At 40.2% G+C, this 23,414-nt stretch overlaps 1 protein-coding gene across 1 annotated transcript in view; it reads right to left on the bottom strand.

Moving 5' to 3' along the window:
* LOC122650309 (cation-chloride cotransporter 1-like) overlaps window positions 1-23,145 on the bottom strand; it is a 57,970-nt gene extending 34,825 nt beyond the window's left edge. The window contains exons 1-4 of the mRNA XM_043843700.1: window positions 22,836-23,145; window positions 22,025-22,159; window positions 21,824-21,902; window positions 15,930-16,021 (exon numbers count right to left, since the gene is read on the bottom strand). Of these exons, the coding sequence (XP_043699635.1) occupies window positions 15,930-16,021; window positions 21,824-21,902; window positions 22,025-22,159; window positions 22,836-22,999 (470 nt within the window). The 5' untranslated portion in view covers window positions 23,000-23,145. The remainder of the gene's footprint in view (window positions 1-15,929; window positions 16,022-21,823; window positions 21,903-22,024; window positions 22,160-22,835) is intronic.
* Window positions 23,146-23,414: the final 269 nt, after the last annotated feature.

The raw sequence follows: 23,414 nt of genomic DNA, 5'->3' as shown, positions 1-23,414 counted from the left end.
CAGTTTGATTTCCGAGAGCAATGACTTTGTGAAAAAACGATGAAGCTTAGGACTGACTCCAGTCTACCCCTCCCAAGACCCTACAAAAGCAGGACTTGCACAGGGGTAAGGCCCTTTATGAATCGATACAGAAACATGAAGTTAGAGGGAAAATAAGTTTTCACTCAACAGCCAAATGTGCAGTTGTCAACTCTTTATATGGATCTAAAACTGAAATTCCTCAAACTCTAACCACCTTTAATTGAACCAGAAACTGAAATACTCTCAAACCAAAACCAAACAAAACCCATACTGATTGTCCAGGTGTAGGAAACAAAATAAAAGCCCAAATAATCCACAGCTGGAGCTAATTACAAATCTCCCACTTCTCCAAATTGCAATCATAGATGTCATGGCGTCACCCAAAGTGGTTTTCCACGACATAGGCAACCGGCCGCCAAGAAGAAGAAGAACCTACCAGCTGCAACCATCACTGCTGGTCCCACTGCAACAACCAGCGCTGCAGCCGTTGCTGCTGACTCTGTAGGAATAAGAAGAAGAAGAAGAAGGAAGAGGAGGAAGAAAAGGGAAATGCTACTTAACTGTCCCACTGCAATGACCTCTACTCCTCTATATTCCTGCGTTGAAAATGAAGAATTTGAAGAGGAAGAAGATGCTACGGCTGTAATTGAAGTGGGTTTTCTTTCTTAAAATATAAGGTTAAAAAAGGATAGAGTTTTTTTTTATCTTATACATTAGTACCTTACTTCCCTTCTATTTACAACTAAAAAATAAGATTTTAATTTTTTTACGTAAAAATCCCCTCCGGCACGCTTTATCACCTAGTCGCCTTGCCACTGTCTGGGCTCACCTTGGCACCATGACAACTATGATTGCAATACCGAGTAAAAATTAAATCACTCCCTCACAACCAATTATTCCAAAACATAACGTAATCACAAATAGAACTAACTCCAACCAACAGAAACCAGACCTATCTCATAACAAAAAACACCAATGAGGACAGAAGCATCCTGCTGAAATTTGGATATTTACTTGTTTGATTTTCTGGCATTCTCAACTTTGGATTCACATTGATAGTTTGACCAATTTCCAACCTCACTTTATATCATCTTCAAAGACGGCTTCAGTTTCCATCCAGACAACCGCATTTAGTTCTAACAGTGTACAAGGCCAAGACCCCGCAGTGGCAGGAGCATCATGCACTGGGTACGCCCTTTAGTGTACAAGGCCAAGAGACTAATCCAATCCCTTGATCCTTGAAAGAAGCTACTACTCCAGCCAATTTGACAATAGTGTGATCCATTGGCTTCAATTATTCTCTGATGGGCCCTGCATGCAAATGTCCCCATCACTAGGGCATCATCCTAGTCCTGCATCCAGCACCACCCAACACAACAAGCATGGGCTTTCAATCTTTATCAAAAATATTTATAAGGAAGCAGACTTGAAATCCTTAAGAAGAGTGGGAATCTCATCATTTGATGGTTATCTTTTATGTACTTGACATATTGTTGAACACACAGTGCAGATGGCAGTGTCTTTGTGTTGGTTGTCATTGTTCTCAATACAGTGCATCTTGGTGCAGTACAGTCAGCAAAGCAGAGTACAGGAGGTGTATTGGTGTGACATGGCCGGTGATGTGACAGGGATCATAGGTGTTTTAGCAAAGCTGGCTGTAACAGACAGTTTCTTGACAGTGGGTTCAGGACATGTGGCATCATGGCAATAATTCAGAGGGTTCAAGACTCCAGTGGCAGTGTATGAATGCAATTGGCAGTGTTATACAGTGGTTGGCAGCATGTGGCAGCATTGGGGACAGTGTACATGCAACTTCCCATGATGACTTGACAGGTTCATGTGGAGGGGTCAACTTTGGAGGCAATTTGGGCATGCCAAGTAGCTGAATTGGAAGAGGGCATATACTGGAGAATTCTAGTGCTTTGAGTCCTCTTTCCAATGCAATTGGAATCACCTCATTCCAAATTCTGAGAAAGATATGGAGTTTCTGTATTAGTGGACCGAAAAGAAGCAAAATAGGTGATTCCAAATGTTTGTGGTTAATACTGGTGATGTGGAATGCCTGACCATGGTGGCAGCATGAAGCAGAGGTGGCCAGTGTATGGAGGTTCATAGGTGACAACGGTCATGAAGTGATGAAGATGTGACATGCACATGTGTGCATGCGAGATGCATGGACGTTTGAGGTGGCCATGCTAAATGACATGGCACAAATGGATGTGTGAAGGCAGAGGTGCCACATGGCACATGATAGCATGGTCGCATGGGATCTGCCATGTGGCAGGTTGATGTGGCTTGACCGCTTGAGTGCATGAGGAAGCAGCTAGGCAGTTTTTTTGGTTCAGCAGCTTCATGGAATTTTTTAGATATCTTCTAGTCAGAATTTGGAGGAGCTCAAAATATAAGAAATGATGATCATTGAGTTAGCTTTCCAAAAAAAGAAAAATCGGGTCAATCGGAGTCCAAACTAGGAAGATATGAAAGTTTGAATGGACAGAGGTCTGGAAAAGGGTTCAAAGACAAAATCCAGCCGACCGGTTAGTGAAGTGGTCGACCGTTTCTACTCAAATCAAACTTCCCGAATAGAAACCATTTTCAATTCTAGAAGTCGGCATCAGCCGGTTGCCCAAGAAGTCGACCGGATCCTTAATCTAGCCGAAGTGCAGGTCGACCAGTATGCCTCCGAATGACCAAGCCCTATAACGGACATGGAACTAAATCTCAATTTCGCAAGAAACCGAGACGAGATGGTCATCGGCTTTAAAAAGTACCATGTTTCGACCCAACTCGACCTGCTTCGAACAAATTTCGACCATATTTCGCTAATTTCAACCTGAACACCTATATAAGTGCCACTTATCCCCTTCAAAACTTGAGGAAACTTGGCTGGAAACCAGGACAGGCACTAATTTATGCCAGAAACCAGGCCAGACACTTATTTATGCCTAATATCATTTGTTATTTCATTTACTTAAGATATTATTCATAAATAAGCAAATAACCCCTATCTAAATCCAATAAAAATAGTTCAAAATCAAATTCCAGAAGGATAAAAGTCAACCCCCCAGTTCAATAACAAAAACTGGATTTTTTGCGGTAGGTGAAATTTTCAACTTTCTAATACTAGGGTTTTTCTCAAATCTAAAACTTTCTTAATATGGTAAAACATTACTAAAAACCAAAAGTGCGGTAAAATATTTATTTGTTTTGAAGTTTGACCGGAACAAAAAAAAAAAGCATTTCTGGGCATTGAAACCACCAACTCGAGTTGGCTGGGGAAAAATCACAGGTTTCAACAAGCTTAGACTATATCTTGGTTTCTGGCTGGTCAAAACCCAAGTTTTAGAACCTTGCTAACGGATGCTTCAAGCGGTCGACCGGATGGATGTTGAACCAAGCTCGAATTTGGTTTTTGTGCTCTTTAAGTGGTTGTTAGGGCTCATTTTTAAAAACATCTCCCCAACAAAAAAAGAAGAAGAGGGAAGAAGAAAGGAAAGTGAGAGGAAGCTCCAAGAAGATTAAACCCTAGAATCCCATTTCTACCATGTTTTATTGGTAATTTCAAGCATACAAGGGAAGGATTGATGTTTTGCATTGAAGAACACATTCAAGGGTTTGTGTAGAAGACTCAAGGAAGACTTTGCTTGCTCAAGAACATCCATGAGAAGTTTCCACATATTGAAGTGAAGCTTATGAGTTGAAGAGGGCTGTTGAGAGGAGTAGAGAAGGAAGAGAAGAAAAGGAGAGGAAGAATACAAACCTAGGGTTTGTAATTCTTGTGAGTAGCTTCAAGTAACCCAAGTGACGACTTGGTTGAAACTCCTATGGCGAAGAGGAATCGGTGAATGCGAGCCGCTCAAGAGGGAATTGACATTGAGTGAAGGGAGAAAAAAGAAGGCGGCGAAGGAAGGAAGAAGAAGGGAAGGTCCCCACTGCCAAGGTATATCTAGTTAAGCTCCATTGGCCACTCAGAGCTTCACCAGGTATCAAGAATCGTAGCAGAGCATTGGTTGTAAGGTTTTCCATCATTTAGCTTCGTTCATTAGCATTTATGTATCCATGTATGCTAGTCCTAGGTTGTGTTGATTGTCAAATACCTAGACTAGAGGTGCTACATTGTAAGGCAATTTAATAAGCCCATTTGTTTTGTATTTGGGTGTCTAGTTGCATTAGGACACAGGGATAGGTGTTCCTGGGTAGCTACTGCAACCTAAACTTTGTCGTGGGTGCAGCCTCTTGGTTTTATGCTGGGTAATTTATCGTGGGTACAACCTCTCTGTTTTATGCTGGGAAAATAGTGATGAGTAAATGCCGAGCCCAGTTTGGGGCATTACTCCGTGCATGTAGGCAATCTGCCGAAGCACGTATATTCTGTGTTGTGGATGTATGCATGTATATTTTGGAGTGCCATGTATGTCAGCAGGATTGTTGTGCACTGTCTGTAGGCCTGGCCACTTTGTGATTTTGAGGTTGACATGAACACGACTGTGTGTTCATTGTTGAGGCAGCTTATGTGAGAGACTGATAAACTTGGGATTGCCCCAACCAGTCCATGAGTGCCAGTGGCAGACATTATCGTATCAGCTCCAGGCAGCATTGTACTCATCAGCTCTAAGCAGCAAGTGTATGTGACTGTGGTGGATATATGTGCTTGAGTAAAGGTTAGCAGACAGTATATGTGAGTCACTGTGCATCAGGAGGACACTATTAGTGACTGTGTTGAGTGCCAGGGACATCAACAGGTGAACCTGTTGAGGAAGAAAAGTTTTAGAGTCCACTGATTTAACCCCCCCCCCCCAGTGGCCATCATTATTCAACAATATCTCTGACATTACAGGAAGCAATGTCAACCTCTGAACTACTCAATTATCATCTTTTTATAACACTACTGAGAGAAGAATTTGAGGTGGAATAGGGATCTTTTACAATAAAAGAGTGTCAATTACTAGAGTTGTGTTTCACCAAAAAAACAATTTACTAGAGTTGTGCACTCGCCAAGGCTATACCTTTTGTTCCATCTTAAAAACAGCATGTTAACAAACACCAAATTTGAAAGGAATCTTGGGTTTCATTCAGTCAGATCATTACGAGAAAAAGCAAGGAACAGCTCTTGTTGGTTCCGACAAGATGCTAACCAAAGCACAAGTCAAGTTTTGTTAGGTCTGACATCAATTTATGTTAGAACCGTAGGGTTATTCTAGACATTATTTTATTTTTCCTATTATGTGGTGTTTAGTCCCACATTGCTTATTTGTAATTCTGTCTTTTCTATTAAATCTTATAAATAGAAGAGCTTTGGATGGTCATAAATCATTCAAGCATTATTCTCCAATAGTGTTTTTGTTAACATGGTATCAGAGCCAACTCTGATCTAAGTTTTCAAAACCTCCCACCCTCCCCTCGATTTTTTTCTCCTCCTTTCTTTCTTCCATCGTTTTTTCTCCTTTTTTTTCCTTGGTTTTCATTCTTCCATAAGGGCAGCACTACAAGAGGTGGTCGTATGATCTAGCAAGGTTCGAGATCTCGCCGAGTTTCTCGGTTTTGGGCAAAACCGAGTCGAGTTCCAAGTCGGTACTCAAAAGTGCACTTTCTCGACCGAGATCTCGGTGATATCTCGAAGGTGAAAATCAAGTTTTTTTTAGTACAAAAAAAACAATATCTCGCCGAGATCTCGGTGAGATCTCGGCGATATCTCGGTTGGGCCCAAAGATGCTATTTACTTGTATTCAGCCCAATTTTCACCCAAAAACCCATTTCCAACATAAGAGAGAGCAGGAACAGAAGTTCTTAGGCTCTAAACCAAGGGGAAAAACACCTCTCCTTCAAATTTCTTCTTCTTTCTTTCGATTGTTAGATGGAATGCACTGTTTGGAGTTAGATTGAAGTGCCAAAGTGAAGATTCAAGTGCCAATTTGGAGCATCATCACCTATTTGCAAGATTTCAAAGGTGTTTTCTATTTCTTCCCCAAATCTATTTTTTCCAAAAAAAAATTTTGTAATCCTTGTTAGATTCATGTGGTTTTAATATATGTTGAACATCTTTGCCCAATCTATCACTTCATGGAGTCGGATTTTTTTTTCAGTTAATAAATTATTTATTATAATTTCTGAAAAAATAAATGATTTATTTGAAAAAAGAAAATGAAAAAAATAGGATGAATAGTGATTGTTTGAAAATGATTTTGATATATGTTAAACTACTTGGGATGCTCTACAACCCCATGGATTAATTTTTTATTTTCACCCATTAAAAAAATTATTTTATTTTTCAGATTTAATAAATATATTATAAAAATTATAAAAATATATATATAATATTAAGGAAAAATACTTATTGCTTATGGAAAATTATGTACAACATATGTACATAATATTCAACTTCAAATGGTGTCAAATTCATCATTACATTATATTTTTCTTATACTTTAAGGTATAAATAGTTTTAAAAAAAATTCAAAATATTATTTTTAATTAACAAATAAATACTAGGGTTAGGGGATAAATAAGAGATAGTTATTTCATAGTTCTAGTAGCTTGACATTACGTTTAAGAGTTATGAATAGCATACTTTAAGTCTTGAATACCTTACTTTAAGTGATCCATGGTTATTAATACATGCTTTTTTATGTAACAGTGTCAAACATAAGACATTTTGTATATAATGTCTAATATAGCATGGCAACATGGGGTTCCCATGTCCGCAGACAAAAAGAAGTCCAAATGCAATTATTGTGGGAAGTTGCTATCCGGAGGAGCCACCAGGTTAAAGCAACACTTGTCTGCAGTACAGGCAAGGATGTTTCATCATGCCCAAATGTTCCTATCCAAGTGAAAGTGGCAATGACACAACATTTGAAAGGAGGAAGATTAAAAAAATCTGAGAGGGAAAGAATGCAACAAGAGTTTAATGAGGCAATACTAGAGAGGGCTGGTGCAGAGGTTTGTGGCGAAGATGATACTGACATTGGGCCTCCACCTGGTGAGTTTCAATCAAAGGCTGAATGGAGAATTTACCAGCAGACTTTGGCTGAGAGTAGACAAAGTTTTCATTTTGATAATATAAGAGCATATGAGTAAGCAAGAGGAGCTGGTGGATCTGGCTCAGCTGCACCAGTGCAAGAAGATAAGAGGAGGAGAAGCATTGGGACAAGAAATATACGACCCCAAACCCGACCACAAGTACAAGGTCCAGAACCCATTTTTGAGCAGGATCCCACCACTTTTAGGCAACAAGATGCCTACCAGCCAACCATCCCACAAGTATTTGATGGTAAACAAGAGAAAGCACGAAAAGCCTTCAAAATTCATGCTTTACCATGGCATTCCAGCCAATGTAGCACAAGGAACATACTATAATGCATTCCTTGATGTCAGAGGAGGGTGTGCGGGATGGAAGGGACCTTCACCATTTGAATTATACAATGTATATTTGCCTCGGGAGGTAGAGGAGCTAAAAGAATACATTGATGGTTTGAAGCCAATGTGGGAGACATATGGGGTTACTCTTATGGCTGATGGTTGGACTGGACCTACTAGGCTGTCCATCATAAATTTCTTGGTGAGTTGCAATGGAAAGACTATATTCTTGAAGTCTATCGATGCATCAAAGCATATAAAGGATGCATCATACTTGTATAAGGAGTTGAAGCAAGTGGTGGAGGAGGTAGGACCAAGGAACGTTATCCAAATTGTGACGGATAACGGTTCCAACTATAAAAAGGCTGGAGAGAAGTTGATGAATAAGAAGAGTAAGAGGATCCGGCTCTTTTGGACCCCATGTGCAGCCCATTCTATTGATTTAATGCTGAAGGACATGGGGAAAAAGACTTTGGTGGCGGGTGTGGTAAATAGGGCAAGACAAGTGACAACTTTTGTGTACAACCATTCTTATGCTCTAGCCTTGATGAGGGAGAAATGCAATGGAGATTTAGTGAGGCCTGGTGTCACTCGATTTGCCACCAATTACATTGCATTGAAGAGCTTTCAGAGTAAGGCGATAGGTCTAAGGTGTATGTTTGCAAGTCATGAATGGTTTGGTTGGCAAGGTTCTAAGTCAGAAGAAGCAAAGGTAGCACAACAGACCATTGCAAATGATGGATTTTGGAAGGACTTGGGGAAAGTGGTTGGCATATTAGAGCCAGTGGTGGCAGTACTGAGGATGGTTGATACAGAGAAGAAGCCTACTTTGGGCCACATTTATGCTTGCCATCCAAAAATGAAGGAAATGGTTAGAGTCTATACCTCGAAGTGCAAAGTCCTACACTAACATCATTCTTGAGCGGTGGGAGAAGCACTTGAGTCATCCATTGCATAAGGTCAGTGAGTTCAACATACTTTATACTTTAAATGTTATAACTTTTTTACATTTACATATTCAAAACCCTAAAGGCATTAAAGCGATTAAGTCACTAACAAATCATATTTGTGGTGTTTACTTTACCAGCATACTATTTGAATCCAAAGTATCACTACTCCCATGATCTTGGGCTAGACATAGAATTGTTAGAGGCAGTTCAAGCTGTTACTCAGAAGTTGGAGCCCCATCCAAAGACACAAGCTGCTTGCAACGATGAGGTGAGAGTATGGGACTTTGGCACTTTGGTTTTATGAATGTAATTACTAAATAGGAAATACTAATGCCTCATATTGAAAATAGATCAAATACTTCAGAGAGGCCTCAGCAAGTTTCGGTCGACTAGCTGCAGTGGAGGGTAGACAAAAGTCAGACCCTGGTAGGTGGCATGATATTACATTTATGAATTATAATTTTATCTCTTTAGAATGTACATATTCTTACTATTCTATATTTGTAATGCAGCCGACTGGTGGGTGCTTTATGGTACAAGTTCACCCAACCTGAGGAAGGTAGCAGTGAGAGTGCTCTCACAAACTTGTTCATCCTCCGGATGTGAGCGCAACTGGAGTACATTCTCATTGATACATTCAAAGAGGCAGAATAGGTTGGGTAGCGAACGACTGGAGTAGCTTGTGTATGTGCACTACAATATGAGATTAAGGATGAGGCACATACGTGAAGGAATTGAGGCCAATGATAAAGAACCCATTGAACTGTCCAACATTTTTCAAGAGGACTCTGATGACGATGAGGATCCCCTATTCCAGTGGGTGAGGGATCGTGGTACACCTGATATGGATCAATCTGGGGGGTAGGCCCGACCCCACCATTACGTCTGTAACCGGCACTGATGTTGATGAATATATGTCGACGCAAGAGGGGCGTGCACATGCAGAGTCACCGAAACCTTTTGAGCCTGCTGTAGGAAGTCCTGCTGATGATGATGATGGTGGTGGTGATGACATTAGTGATGCTAGTGATGGTGATGGTGATGGTGATGGTGATGGTGATGGTGGTGAAGCTGCTGCTGCTAGTGGCATGCGGAGTGGCGGTTATTATGATGATCATCATAAGGGGATGCGCGAGTAGTACGAGCAAGAAGTTGGAACGCAGGAGGACCCTGTGCGTTTCACCGGTGAGTCTCAGTTTACGCATGCCACTCAAGATCAAGACCATGGTGGCTACCCTAAAACATACAACAGAAAGAAGGGTCGCAAACACTCACATCGACCATATGCTCAGGGAGGAGGACAACAACAGATGAACACCATGCTTACAAGTTTCGAAGCATGAGTATAGATACTACTAGTGAGCATCATCATGGCAATCATTTCAAAGATCATCATGGCTATGACTATGGCCAGCAGAGCACCGGTTCGATTATAGTGCCATGGTCGGTATGGGCACATCGACGAGTATGACAACAAAGCTCTAGTCGTGTTGGGTATACATTCCTAGTCCCAAACCACATACATGCCTCAAACTCAATACGACAAGAGTGATGGATCTTACACCTCATACCAACAACCTCCCATGTACCCTAAGATAGGGAGATTGGTATATGTTGATCGAAGACTTATATGGAAGTCGTGTCACACTATTTGCAACACTATAGCAATTCCATGACATGGGAATTCTATGTGGATCGATATAGGGATGAATTTCTTGTTCAATCTCATTTTATGTAACAAATTAAGTGAACATTGATGTAATGTACATTTTATTTGAATGCTTTGATTGATGTGTGCTAATTAGAATGTTTTGATTGCTAATTTGCTATGTTTTACTAAATTATATATAGATTATGTTGTTTTAGTACGACTCGTCGCCTACCAACCTATGGTCCAAAGTGAAACTCATATTTGGACTTGTTTTTTGGCAAATCTGGGCATGCCATTGTGTTTAAATGGCCTGAAATAGGCTGGATACCAAGTTTCAGACCCAAAATATGTGTACAACCCACCGAGTTGGGGGTCCGAGTCCAAAAAAAAAAAATGCATAAACTCGGCGAGATCTCGGCTCGACTCGGTTTCTGGCCTGGCCGAGATGCCACCGAGACCCGAGTTCTCGAACCTTGTGATCTAGTTGCTGCCCCTCCCTACCTCTTTTCTTTTTTTTCTCATGAATTAATACCTGCTCGTTAGCCGCTGGACCTACCTTTGCCGTATTGGAGCTTTCAAGTTTTTTGTGGAGATCAGCCCCTACCATTATTGCAAGTTGTTTTTCCCTTATTGGAGCTCCTTCAGCACTCTTTCCAGCATCTGTCTAGCCCTTTTCTCATTGATTGAAGACCCCCACTCCCAATCGATCTCCATCTTCAGGGTTTTTTTTTCCAAAACCCTGACAATTGTCGACTTTGGGTGTGGGGCTGCTTGTTGCTGCTATTTTTTGGAGGAAGTTTCTTTCATCGAAGAGGCCTCTATTAACTACTGGACAACAGAATTACTGCTCTACCTGCAGATTTACTATTTGAGGCACAATCCCAACATCCATCTCCACTTTCAGGGTTTTTTTCAAAACCCTGACATTATCGATTTTTGGGAACAGGTTCTTCATTGTTTCTGATTTTTCTGGAGGTGTTTTCCCCTTCCAAAAGGGCCACTCGACCTTGCTTTCAGCCACTGTTTTGGAGTTTTAGTGGGGTTTCTCTTCACAATCAGTCCTTCCCTGCCATAATGGATGACTCTGCGACTTCTACTGCAACTTCTGATCAAGATGGCATTGGCAAATCAGAATATCACACTTTTCTTCCAAATCCCATCAAATTAGATGGCACAAACTACCTACTGTGGTCTAGGTCTGCTTCTTTTGCCATTGCTGGCCGGGGCCTTACTGCCCATATTGATGGCACAAGTCTTAAGCCAACTGCCCCTGGTGCTGCCCAGACTCGATGGCTTGCCAATAATGGAGTTCTCATGTCATATTTGGTTGGTTCTATGAATTCAGACCTTGCACATGGATTTCTGCTGTTTGATACAGCTTTTCAAATTTGGACAGCTTACAAAGAGACATATGGGCAGCTTGGTAATGATGCTCAGGTTTATGAACTGCGGCAGAAGGTTCTTCATACCGCTCAGGGGGACTTATAAGTCTCTAAGTATTATGCTACTTTGCGCAGCCTTTGGCAGCAGTTGGACCACTTCTCTGATTACCAACCTGATAATCCCACTAACTTGGCTGCCTATAAGAAACATGTTGACAAGATCACGGTCTATGATTTTTTGGCCGGGTTGAATGTTGAGTATGACCAGATTCGTGTTCAAGTGTTGGGCCATTCTCCTTTTCCCACACTTGAACATTCCTATGCCTTGGTCTCCTCTGAAGAAAACCGTCGGGCTGCTCTGTTACACCCTACTGTTACTGAAAGGTCAGCCCTCCAGACTGCGGTCCAGGCCCCTGCTATACCAGTTGGAACTCTCTCTGTTGGTAGTACTACTGCAAGCACTGTTACTTGTGAGCACTGTCACAAACCTTATCACACCAAGGACAAATGTTGGAAGCTCCATGGGAAGCCTGCCGACTTTGAAGCTAAACGGGCTGTCAAGAAGAAGCCAAAAAACAAGGCCAATCACTCTGAGTCTGTTACTACAGCCCCTACTACTGACATTGGCTTTTCTCAGGAGGATCTACAGGCATTCCTACGTGTGCTCAGGTTTTCCGCTGCCACTGCCTCTACTACATCAGCTACTGCCAATCCGTCTCCTCCTTCAGGTTCACCCCTTGCTCGGTCAGGTATTTCATTTGGTAGTTACTGTGCTTCTGTTGCTTCCCATCCTTGGATCATTGATTCTGGAGCTACAGATCACATGACCGGGTCCTCTAGCCTGTTCCATCGTTATTCTCCCACCTCTGGGAGAGACAAGGTCAAGGTCGCTAATGGTTCCCTTTCTTCCATCTTTGGAAAAGGAATCATCAACTGCACTTCCTCTCTTCCTTTGTCTTCCGTTTTACATATTCCTAATTTTACTACTAACATCCTTTCTATTAGTAGTATTACTAGAGATCTTAACTACAAAGTGACTTTTTTTTTCCTTCCCATTGTGTTTTTCAGGATTTGGCCTCTGGGAAGACGATTGGATTGGGTAAAGTGCATGGTGGCTTGTACCTGCTTTATGATGGCCATCTCACTCCACCACCACTACTACCACCGCATCAGAACTCCTTAGTATCTTCTGAAATTTACTAATGGCATTCTAGATTAGGTCATCCTCCGTTAGGGGTTTTAGAATCTTTATTTCCTACCTTGGTCAAAAAATGTGATAAGACCGATTTTTTTTGTGAGGCTTGTGTTCTGGCCAAATAGACACGTTCAACTTATTCTGTTTCTAATAAAAGGAGTTCTTCACTTTTTCAGTTGGTACATTCTGATGTATGGTAGTCGTAAGACATCGCTTTCTGGTCATCGTTGGTTTATATCTTTTATAGATTGTCATTCTAGACACACCTGGGTTTATATTATGCACACCAAAAGTCAAGTCTTTTCTTGTTTTCAGCATTTTCATAATATGGTTCAAACTAAGTTCCAGGCTACTCTAAAGGTTTTGAGAAGTGATAATGGCACTAAGTATAGGGAAAATCAATTTCAAAAGTATCTTGCTGATCATGGGATTGTTCACCAGACTAGTTGTGTTGATACCCCAGCCCAAAATGGTGTAGCTGAAAGAAAGAACCGACACTTGTTGGAAGTGACCAGGGCGTTGATGTTTTTGCGCCATGTTCCCTCCCAATATTGGGGGGATGCTGTCCTTACTGCCACCTATCTTATTAATCGGTTACCTTCCAAAGTTCTTGACTCCCGTAGTCCGGTTGATATTTTACATGGGACTTCCACCTTTGTGGTTCCTCCCAAAGTGTTCGGTTGTGTGTGCTATGCCAGAGAAACTAAATCTCATGGCAAACTTGAACCTTGTGGACTGCGGTGTATTTTTTTGGGTTACTCTCCCGTCCAGAAGGGTTATAAGTGTTACCATTCCCCTTCCCGTCGTACTCTGGTCAGTATGGATGTGATTTTCATGAGAGTCTTTCCTATTATCCGTCCCTACATCTTCAGGGGGAGAGTTCTAGTTCCAGTGAAGATGTGTTTGTGGTTCCTCCCCTTGACATTCCTCCTCTGACATCTCCTTTGGCTGCTGTCCAAGCTCCTTTGGATGTAGTCCAAGCTCCTACAGCTGCTGTCCAAGCTCCTTTGGATGCTGTCCAGCCTATTTTGGCCGTTGCCTCTTCTTCTGAAGGGATTCCTTTATAGGGGGAGCTTGTTGAAAATAATGGTGGTAATATTCCTAATCAGGGGGAGTTGACTCCAGTCTAGAGAACCATCAGTGAATTTTATAAGAGAATCGACAACCCCGATATCATTACCTACCAAAAGAGAATCTCCACAAGAAGGCAGCATCAATCCACTGTGGCACCAATACCTATCCAATTGCCAGCTCAGGATCTAGATCTTCCTCCTCCTCCTGGTGAGGCCTCTCCTTCTGACCTCCCTGCTGCTCATCGCAAAGGTACTAGGACTTGCACCCTGCACCCTATTTCTCGCTTTGTTTCTTATAGTTCACTTTCTCCTTCTTTTCGTGCATTTGTGTCCTCTCTTTCTTCTATTTCTATTCCTAAAAATTGGCAAGAAGCTTATACAGATGGAAAGTGGAAGGCAGCTATGTTGGAAGAAATGAACGCTTTGAAAAAAAATAATACTTGGGATCTTGTAGTCCTTCCTCCAGGGAAAAAACCAATGGGATGTAAGTGGGTGTTTATGGTCAAACAAAAGGTTGATGGGACGGTGGATCGGTACAAGGCACGTTGGTTGCAAAAGGCCTCACTCAGACATATGGAATTGACTACCAGGAGACCTTTGCTCCTATTGCAAAATTGAATACAGTTCGGGTTTTGCTATCTTGTGCAATCAATCTTGGATGGGTTCTCCAACAACTGGATGTGAAGAATGTCTTCCTAAATGGAGAACTTGGTGAGGAAGTATACATGGATATTCCACCAGGGTTTTCTTGTGATAGTAATCAAGGTAAAGTGTGCAAATTGAAGAGAGCACTTTATGGGCTGAAGCAGTCACCTCGAGCATGATTTGGTCAATTTCACAAGGCCATGATTTTTGTAGGCTATAAGCAGAGTAATGCTGATAACACTCTCTTTATAAAGTGGGTTGGTGAAAAATTCACTGTTCTTATAGTCTATGTGGATGACATTGGGGTTACTGGGAACGATGGTAATGAGATCCATCGGTTGAAAAAGCTCCTTGGTCAGGAGTTTGAGATTAAAGATCTAGGGAAGCTATAGTACTTTCTTGGGATTGAGGTTGCCAGATCTTCCAAAGGCATCTTTCTCTCCTAAAGAAAGTATGTCCTAGACTTGTTGGCTGAAACTGGATTGTTAGGGCGTCACCCTTCAGATACCCCTATGGAGGCTACTGTCTGTCTCAAAGAAAAGGAGGGTGAACCGGTTGATAAAGGCCGGTACCAAAGACTAGTGGGGAAGCTCATTTATCTCTCACACACTCGTTCAGACATTGCTGTTGCTATGAGTACTGTGAGCCAGTTCATGCATGATCCTTATTCTTCTCATATGGAGGTTGTTCTTCAGATTCTTCACTATTTGCAGTCAACTCCTGGAAAAGGCATTCTTCTGTCTCCTCATGGTCACCTATGGGTAGAGGCGTACACCGATGTTGACTAGACTGGTTCTGCAAATCGGAAATCTATCTCTGGGTACTGTTCTTTTGTAGGAGGCTATCTTGTCACTTGGTGTAGCAAGAAGCAAAATGTGGTGGCTCGCTTCAGTACTGAAGCAGAGTTTCGAACTATGGCACAGGGTATTTGTGAGTTACTTTGGCTGAAAGGCTTGCTACAAGACCTTGGTGTTCCTGTTCATCTCCCTATGATGTTGTACTGTAACAAGAAGGTTGCCATCAGCATTGCACACAACCCGGTACAACATGATTGCACTAAGCATGTTGAAGTGGACAGGCATTTCATTAAGGAGAAGTTGGAAAAAGGTTGATTTGTGTTCCCTTTGTGAAGTCTACGGATCAGGTTGCTGATATTTTCACCAAGGGATTGTCTGGAAAGTTGTTCCATCCTAATCTAGTCAAGTTGGGCATGGTCGACATCTTTGCTCCAACTTGAGGGGGAGTGTTAGAACCGTAAGGTTATTCTAGACATTATTTTATTTTTCCTATTATGTGGTGTTTAGTCCCACATTGCTTATTTGTAATTCTGTCTTTTCTATTCAATATTATAAATAGAAGAGCTTTGGATGGTCATAAATCATTCAAGCATTATTCTCCAATAGTGTTTTGTTAACAATTTATTTCACTAGTAGTGCATGGTTTTCAAATTTACCATTGCAAGACTTTAATAATCTACCAGTTGTAAATTTCTACAATTTGAATCATGCATAACCAGAAATGCAGTAACTTTTGTCAACAAAATGCACATTAACATGTAGAACCATGCTAAAATTTATTTGTCCTACCAGACACATCAAGGCAACACCATGATGAATTATTAACCAAAAAATAACAGCAGGGAAAGTACTATTTTACCAAGAAAATCGGATATAATAAATAATTCCCAAGATGCTCTGCAAGCATGGCAGAAAAACACCCATCGTTGTCCCAAGTTTAACACCAGATGGCTGCAAGATAAACCAAAAATTCTTATCATCGAAGGCATGGCCAAGCATTTATCATATAACAGAAACCCATTGCTATTTATTGTTAATAGAACTAACAGAGTTATTAAAGCAATAGAGGCACTCTCAAGGCACCAAAGCCTTGAACTGAGACACAACTTTTGAAAATATGTATTGAAATATTAAAACATTAAGAAGCAACGCATAATACATATAACATAAATTACAAACCTAGTCATTTGAACATTGATTTCTCAATAAAGTTTTTATTTATCAGAAGGAGAAAAAAAACAAATAAAGAACAAAAATGAAATAACAAAGTTATATAGAATTACAAGTAATCAGTGACAAGCACATAACCGCTGCAGAAGATAACAACTCCTAAGTTCTGAAGTCCTACTACTCTTAAGGAAAACTACAGAGTAAGATTTATTTGCTCAACCAAATCAAGTCCTAAAGGATGCAGTGGTCGAACAAAAAGAGGTTACGCCTTATTTGCTTGAACAAAGCAGCTCAACCATAAAGATGCAAAAACGAGCACACAAACACACAAAAGTCAGACAAAAGGCAAACAAACGCAAAAGTGCATACCTTACTGAAGTAGCACAAGGCAAATGGGTGTGCCTTTTGTGTGCACATGCTTTAATAATACTGGCACTAATTATCATTTTATGTTGACCATAGTTGTCAAGGCGTCCCCTAGGCATCCAGGCGCCTTGGATGCCTTGGGCGCCACTACAATGTTGACAGCACGAAGGAATATCCAATTAAAGCTAAGCACAATTATAAAAAATCACGAAAGAAGAAAAAAAAAGGGAGTATGATCGTCTCGCCTAATTAATGGTAAAAAAGTTGACAAACCAGCTCAGCACTAAACAGATAGAACATGGTTGACATCATATATAACATACTACATACAGCAACTGAAACCCTGTTTGCATATCCAAACCCCCCACCCCACCCAAAAGGGGGGGGGGGGGAGGAGAAAAGTGTGAATGGGTTGCACCTGAAAGGAAAACTGAGAATTTAATCCCAGAAACCGAAGTCTCATCCTTTTGTTTAGGTTAGGACCTATACTACTGTGAGGGTTGGAATGAGAGTTTGGGAAAGGAGGATAACCATAATTCTTGGACTCCCTAAAGAGTTTTCTCAACAAAACCCCTCCAAAAAAATGACAATATTAGAGTAGTTAATCCATGTTGCGCTTGTCTCTAGGAGCAGATTGAGTGCTGAGGTGAAGATTGGGGGTAAAAAATGAATTTTTTGTTCCCTTAACTTTCAGCCCCTTGTACGATATTCACTCTTTTTCTATCAATTTCCTAAAGATATCTTCTGTTATATATACACCCCTCCCCCCCCCCCCCCAAAAAAAAAAAAAAAAAACTATGGGGGGTGGGGTGAAGATATAAAAAAATCACCCCAATTCATTCAGGGTACCCTCTTGAACTGACCTATGTATTTTCTATCTCTTTTTCCAATCCCTGCTCTCATGACTGCTAAGATTGAAAAAAAAATTAGGAAAATATCCTTTGCCATGGCTTCACTGACAACTCAAATATCATCCTACGTGCTGCATCCAAGTAACTAAATATGTCTACCTAAAGAAATGGGAGGAATCTATATCAGAACTTTAAAGGTTGATATGTGGTTGTGAAGATTTGGTTCTGAGATTAACTATTTTTTTAGACTACTACCAGCTGCAAAGTATGGGTTTTACAACAATTGGATCCCATAGAGGTCAACATTTCCTAAAGTGGAGGAGTTTGGAACGCACTGCCAAAAACCAACCTAAGGTCGAGGGGGTGATTATAATCATGGTGGAAACAGCTAACAGAACTCTTTCCTGGAGGAGAAATGGTGCAAGAGAGGCCTCTAGTGGAAGCTTTTCTTGTTGTTCCAGGCTTTGATGGACAAATCATTCTAGATTCTACATCTCAGACTCGCATAAGACCATTGTAGGATCCGCTCTCCTATCCATAATTGTCAAGGAGACACCTAGTCCAGGCAGGGTTTAAAGTATCGGTCCGTATCGTATTGGCCAACACATATCGGTATCAGTCAGTGTCGATACGATAGAGACCGATACGTCTCTTTTTTTTTTTTTTAAATAACATATTGTATTGAATCGTATCAAATTGTATCGACCGATACGGGCCGATACAATACGATATGATCGATGCTTATCGATACCATCCATACGATTGATAAATGGATTCGTGGGTGCATTAATATGTGTTGATATGTATCGGCCAATATGGCTCAATACATACCGATATCATTGATACGGTCGATACATTCCGTCATTCCATAAAAAACCCCTTTTCACTAACAGACTCGATATAGCTATTCTGGCAGAAAAATGAAGGAAATCTCTCAACCGAGAATCTTAAATCTTGCATTTAATCTTGGTTCTTCACACTTTTGGACTCAAAAGCAAATCAAGGAGTGCTACAACATCATCCTTTGCATCATTCAACACTTTTCATGGCTATAGACTATTAGAACATGTAAGAAACCTCATCTTTATAACAATTTCAATTTAATGCACTTGTCGGGTTATAGATTATTCTCCATTTTAGTGTTTATGACTTTATCCATGATACTTGTTATATATTGCTTATTTATATTTTTTTTGCTCCAAAAGTTTATTTCAATGTGTATCTTGACCATTTCCATGCGTATCTGTAACGTTCGATACGTATCTCCGATACGATACGTCCCTTAAAATCACCCAACCGATGCAATACGCGATACAGATACTTTAAACAGTGTCCAGGCACCCTTTTGCTGGACAACTGCCTTGTGCGCCTAGGCACCACCTAGTCGCCTTCTTGGTGTCGCCTTGACATGCAGGCCCCCTTCAATGCCTTGGATCGCCTAGACGCCGTGACAACAATGATCCTGTCTCCTGCTTCTCATCATAATATCAACAACTAGCAGATCTTGCAAGGCACTTTGATGCAGGAAAATATCAGAAGTGGGTTAATTTTAGTGGAAATAAGCCTTGGGTTGGGTACATATGTATTGGGCCTTTGGTCTAAAGGGTTTTCTTTGTAATAAGCCACTTTAATGGGCCTTGGCTATGGGTAGAAGCTAGGAATATGAGATTAGTCAAGTAAGATTAGTTTAGTCCAGATTTATGGGGTTATTTGAGTCCTTTTTGTGTTAGAAATTAGTTAAGACACGCCCTAGAGTAATTAGCAAATCTGGTTGGGTTTTACTTTTTAGTTTATGCTTAAGTTTGAGAGTACTAATTTGAGTAGGAGTGCCAAATACATGTCTAGTTTTACTATTCCAAGTAAGAGTTTGAATTCCAAATCAGTTTAAGATTGTTAGAGAGACAATTTATGACTTCTGTATAATGTATATATAGATGTACTAGCCTATAGCCTAACCCAAGAATTTTTTAGTAATATTTTTTAAGTTTTCTCTAAGATTTGGCTGTGTGGATTCATCAAGTGTTTGGCTGGATTTCCAAAAGCGCTAAGGTGGATTCTTTAGTGAAAGAGTGAACTCTCTTCAAAGGTTAGGTGGATTCCCACCTTATTCTATCTCTTTTAGCTTCTAATTCTTCTATTCAATTTTGCAGGTTAGTTTTCTACTCTTTTCTGAAGCCAGCGGCACCCCTGTTTCCTACCTATTTCCAGCTTGCTTTCTTCAATTATAGCTCTCTCAACATTGTTCAAAATTGTTTCAAATTTGATACTTAAGCTTCTGGATATCTATTCGTTTGAATTCTTGTCTGAGATCCTGAGATTGATTAGCTAGAATACTTGTTCTGGTTCTGCTACCTTGTTTCCCTAGTAGCCATATTTGTTCTCCATTTTCTAAGATATTTTTCACACCTATTCTATTAGTCAAGTAGCGCACTCGACTTGATTTCTGCCCTATTCTGGTCCCTGTGCTTCAAGATACAAAATTTCTCCTTAAACTGTTCAATGTTCTTTGTTCTGGACCTGAGGTTTTTGCTAGATGATTCCAGTTCTGGTTAGGGAATGGTATTGCATTAAACTCCTTATCCATTAGAGTAGATATGTTTGGGTCCCTGAAATGAAGATGTTAAAGCACAGAATTTTATTCAGAAAGACTAGTTCCCACTTATAACCTGCTTTAAGTTATTCTGAATGCCATTGTTTCCTTTGTCACAGCTTCATATTGGTTTTGGGAGTTCTCTCTCTAGAAAATTTGTGATCCACTGCACCCTACCAGAAAGAATTGAATATGTACTTCTTAAGTTCTTAATTGGTGAATAAAAGCGTTTGGGTCTCAAGGGAAATGCTTAGGGAACATTTACGTTTAGTAATCTGTCGATGGATTTGGAAAAAAGAAATAAATGAGTATTCAAAAACAGGCAGTTCAAAGAGTTTGTCATTTAGTCTTGTTTTAACCTCCTTTTGGGGCACCAAACTATAAATTTCCTATTGCTAGTGACAGGGCCTCTCACTCCCTGCATTTTATTTTCTTCCCCCCCCCCCCCCCTAAACCTTAAATATTATCTCACCCACATGACACCCCCACCCAAAAGATGTAAATAAATAGATATATAAAAAGGTAAGGAACATATCAACCAAGCTCCTTAGAGTCACCTCACCAGAGACTTTACACATCTCCAACACCCAACTTGAGTTTAACTCATCCACAAGTTCAACTTGATTAGCCTGCCAATGGGCCAGCAAGGAACGTGAAGGCTTTCCTTTCCTACACACCTTCATTATAAACCTTAAGACAACAACAAATCCTTGCAGCCAAACTGAACCTCACATTTTTGTACCCTTGGGGGAAAAAAAAAGTACCTCAATTTCCTCATAGACAACTACTTTTCCTCGTTAGCTCCCGCAGACCCTCAGTCTTTACCTTCAATAGAGACACTAAAACGATTCGAAGGGTGTCGTTGAGTCAGTTTTCCATAAAATCTCAAGTGTCCTATTTTTCAAAGTTCTATTTTAGAATGTATGCTTTTGGATAAATTCTTTAAGAGTATTAAGTCACTAGAAGATTCTAATTTTGGCAGGGCTACTGAGAGATTTAGGGTGCTTTCAGGTCTGTCTATAACCATGGAGAGGGTTGGGAGTCCTTTAGGATGTTGAAATAACTACTAAAATTTTAATTTTAATTCTTAAAAAATAACATACTTATGCAAGAGATCATTTTTTAAGTAAATTCTTTGCCAAGTTTCTCCCACTTTTTCTAGGCCGTCTTTATAGTGCTAGAAAGCTTAAAGTTTTCAGACATTGACTTGCTTCATCAAATGGCTCCCACTTTTTTCTAGGCCGTCTTTATAGTGCTAGAAAGCTTAAAGTTTTCAGAATTCAGACATTGACTTGCTTCATCAAATGGTTAGAGTTATTAGAAAGAATATCAATAACATTCAGCTGGATGTCAGAAATCCTAATATATAATCCACAAGGTGAAAAGTACAACCCCAATCAACTATGAAGGAAAGTGTGCAAAATCAGCTCAGTCCGAGGATTTAGACCAATCCACACAACATATATAACAACCATAATATCCATCCTTGTAATCAAGGATCGAGATCTCAGTTTCAGAACTGATTTCGGTCAGGCCTGAAACCGAGACGTGCAGGATCTCCTTTCAAGGTCTCGACACTGGGCCTTCATTGGTTTCAACCCAGGGTCAAAACTTGGGTTTCGACCATGGCTTTGGACCCTGGGTTTCATTTCGACCAGGCCTGAAACTGAGAAAACTTAGATATTTCGGTCAGTTTCGACCGAGATTTAGTTCCATGCTTGTTATCATCTCTACAAACTCAACCCCATGGTAACATGCTAAAGAGAATTGACATACCTTTGTCTGTCCAAGAGAGATGGAAACATCCTCCCTTTCTCTAAGACTAGAAGGTGCTGGAATTTGTTCTCCTGTCATACTACGGGAATAGCATATCCAAGATTTCCAAGTGAAGACAATCACAGTTCAAAAATTTGTGCAAAAACTGAAAGGAACAGGAGCAACATTCGGCATCGTAAAATTAAGGATAAATTCAGTTACCTTTTAAGACCAAGAATATTGACAAGAGAATCAAAACCAAACAATTCCAATTTGGATTCCCCACGAGCATGAGAAGGAGATGTTCCCTGTTTCGCATTAGAACCCATGTTTGATTGCAAGCTTACTTTAACTTTCCTGTCCCAGGAAAATATAAAGCATTTACAAAGAATTGGTAAAAGGGAGTACTTTAAAATGGAAAGAGAAGCGAAAACCGAATGAGGATTATTATGTGCATGTATTTTCAACATCTCTTCAATCTTCATGAATCAATACATTTTCCATACATAAACCTAAATGCTTAAACTAGTGCAAACATAATACTGCATGCATTCTTCTACATGCATATATACATGTCATATGAGTATAAGCAAACGCATAAACAGGAACATAATTCTATAGCGTTATGCAATCTACTGAATTTATATAAGTACATTCATAAATTCTCGCCATAATACATTCACTGTTGCCTGTAATGGCACAAGCATAAATATACATACATTTATCAGTTAACAGAGTATTTACTAATGTTAACCAACGTATACATATGTAACCAAGTTTCTGCATTAATACGAATAAATACTCTGTTAACTACGGATACATATGTAACCAAGCTGCTATATTAATACAAATAAATACTCTGTAATCGAAAACAGGAGCTTAACTGAACGGTAATAGGAACAAAACAATTTAAAACCTTAAAAGCTCCAAAGGAGGGGAAATGGAAAATTCAACCACATCATATATAACAAACAGAGAATTTCACAGATTGAATCACTATTCAAGCAAGAAGAAAATTGATAAAGAAGCTTACTTCAAGGGACCATCACGATTGGGCAATTGAGAAGAAGAAGAAAATTCGGGGTCCATTGAAGACATCTGGAGAACAGCTCGATCATGAGCGACGACCGGTGTGTATTTACGTCCGCTTCGCGAGGGCAATTCCTCGTCTGCGCTCTCGATTTGACCATTCTCCATTGGATCCAAGAGGTTCAAAAAACGAACCAGAGATTCAAAGCAATAGGTGAAGAAGGGATTCAGATCTCAAAGAGAGACAAGGGATCTCATAAACTCCAAGGATTCAAAATGTTGAAAAATGTTCACACGAATCCTTGTTTTAGTATATATAGGGACAGCCGGACCCGCAAGATCGAAATCTTGAAAAAGCATGAAAGACACTGACGGATTTTGAATGGAAAGAGAAAAGGGTTAAATACGCGTACTCTCTTTAATGCACCCAATATTCCTCGTACCCATTAAGCTTCTGATAAGTCTGGCTGCTTTACCCACTTATGACATTTAAGTGCACACCAGGTATTAAATGCTAAAAGAGGACCAAACTACCATTTCTTCTATCTTTTCAAAATTTTGAAAAGACCTAATTGCCCTGATC

This window comes from Telopea speciosissima, chromosome 2 (genome assembly GCF_018873765.1).
Source record: "Telopea speciosissima isolate NSW1024214 ecotype Mountain lineage chromosome 2, Tspe_v1, whole genome shotgun sequence".
In the NCBI taxonomy this organism is placed as follows: domain Eukaryota; kingdom Viridiplantae; phylum Streptophyta; class Magnoliopsida; order Proteales; family Proteaceae; genus Telopea; species Telopea speciosissima.
This window is presented reverse-complemented; position numbering and strand designations above follow the sequence as displayed.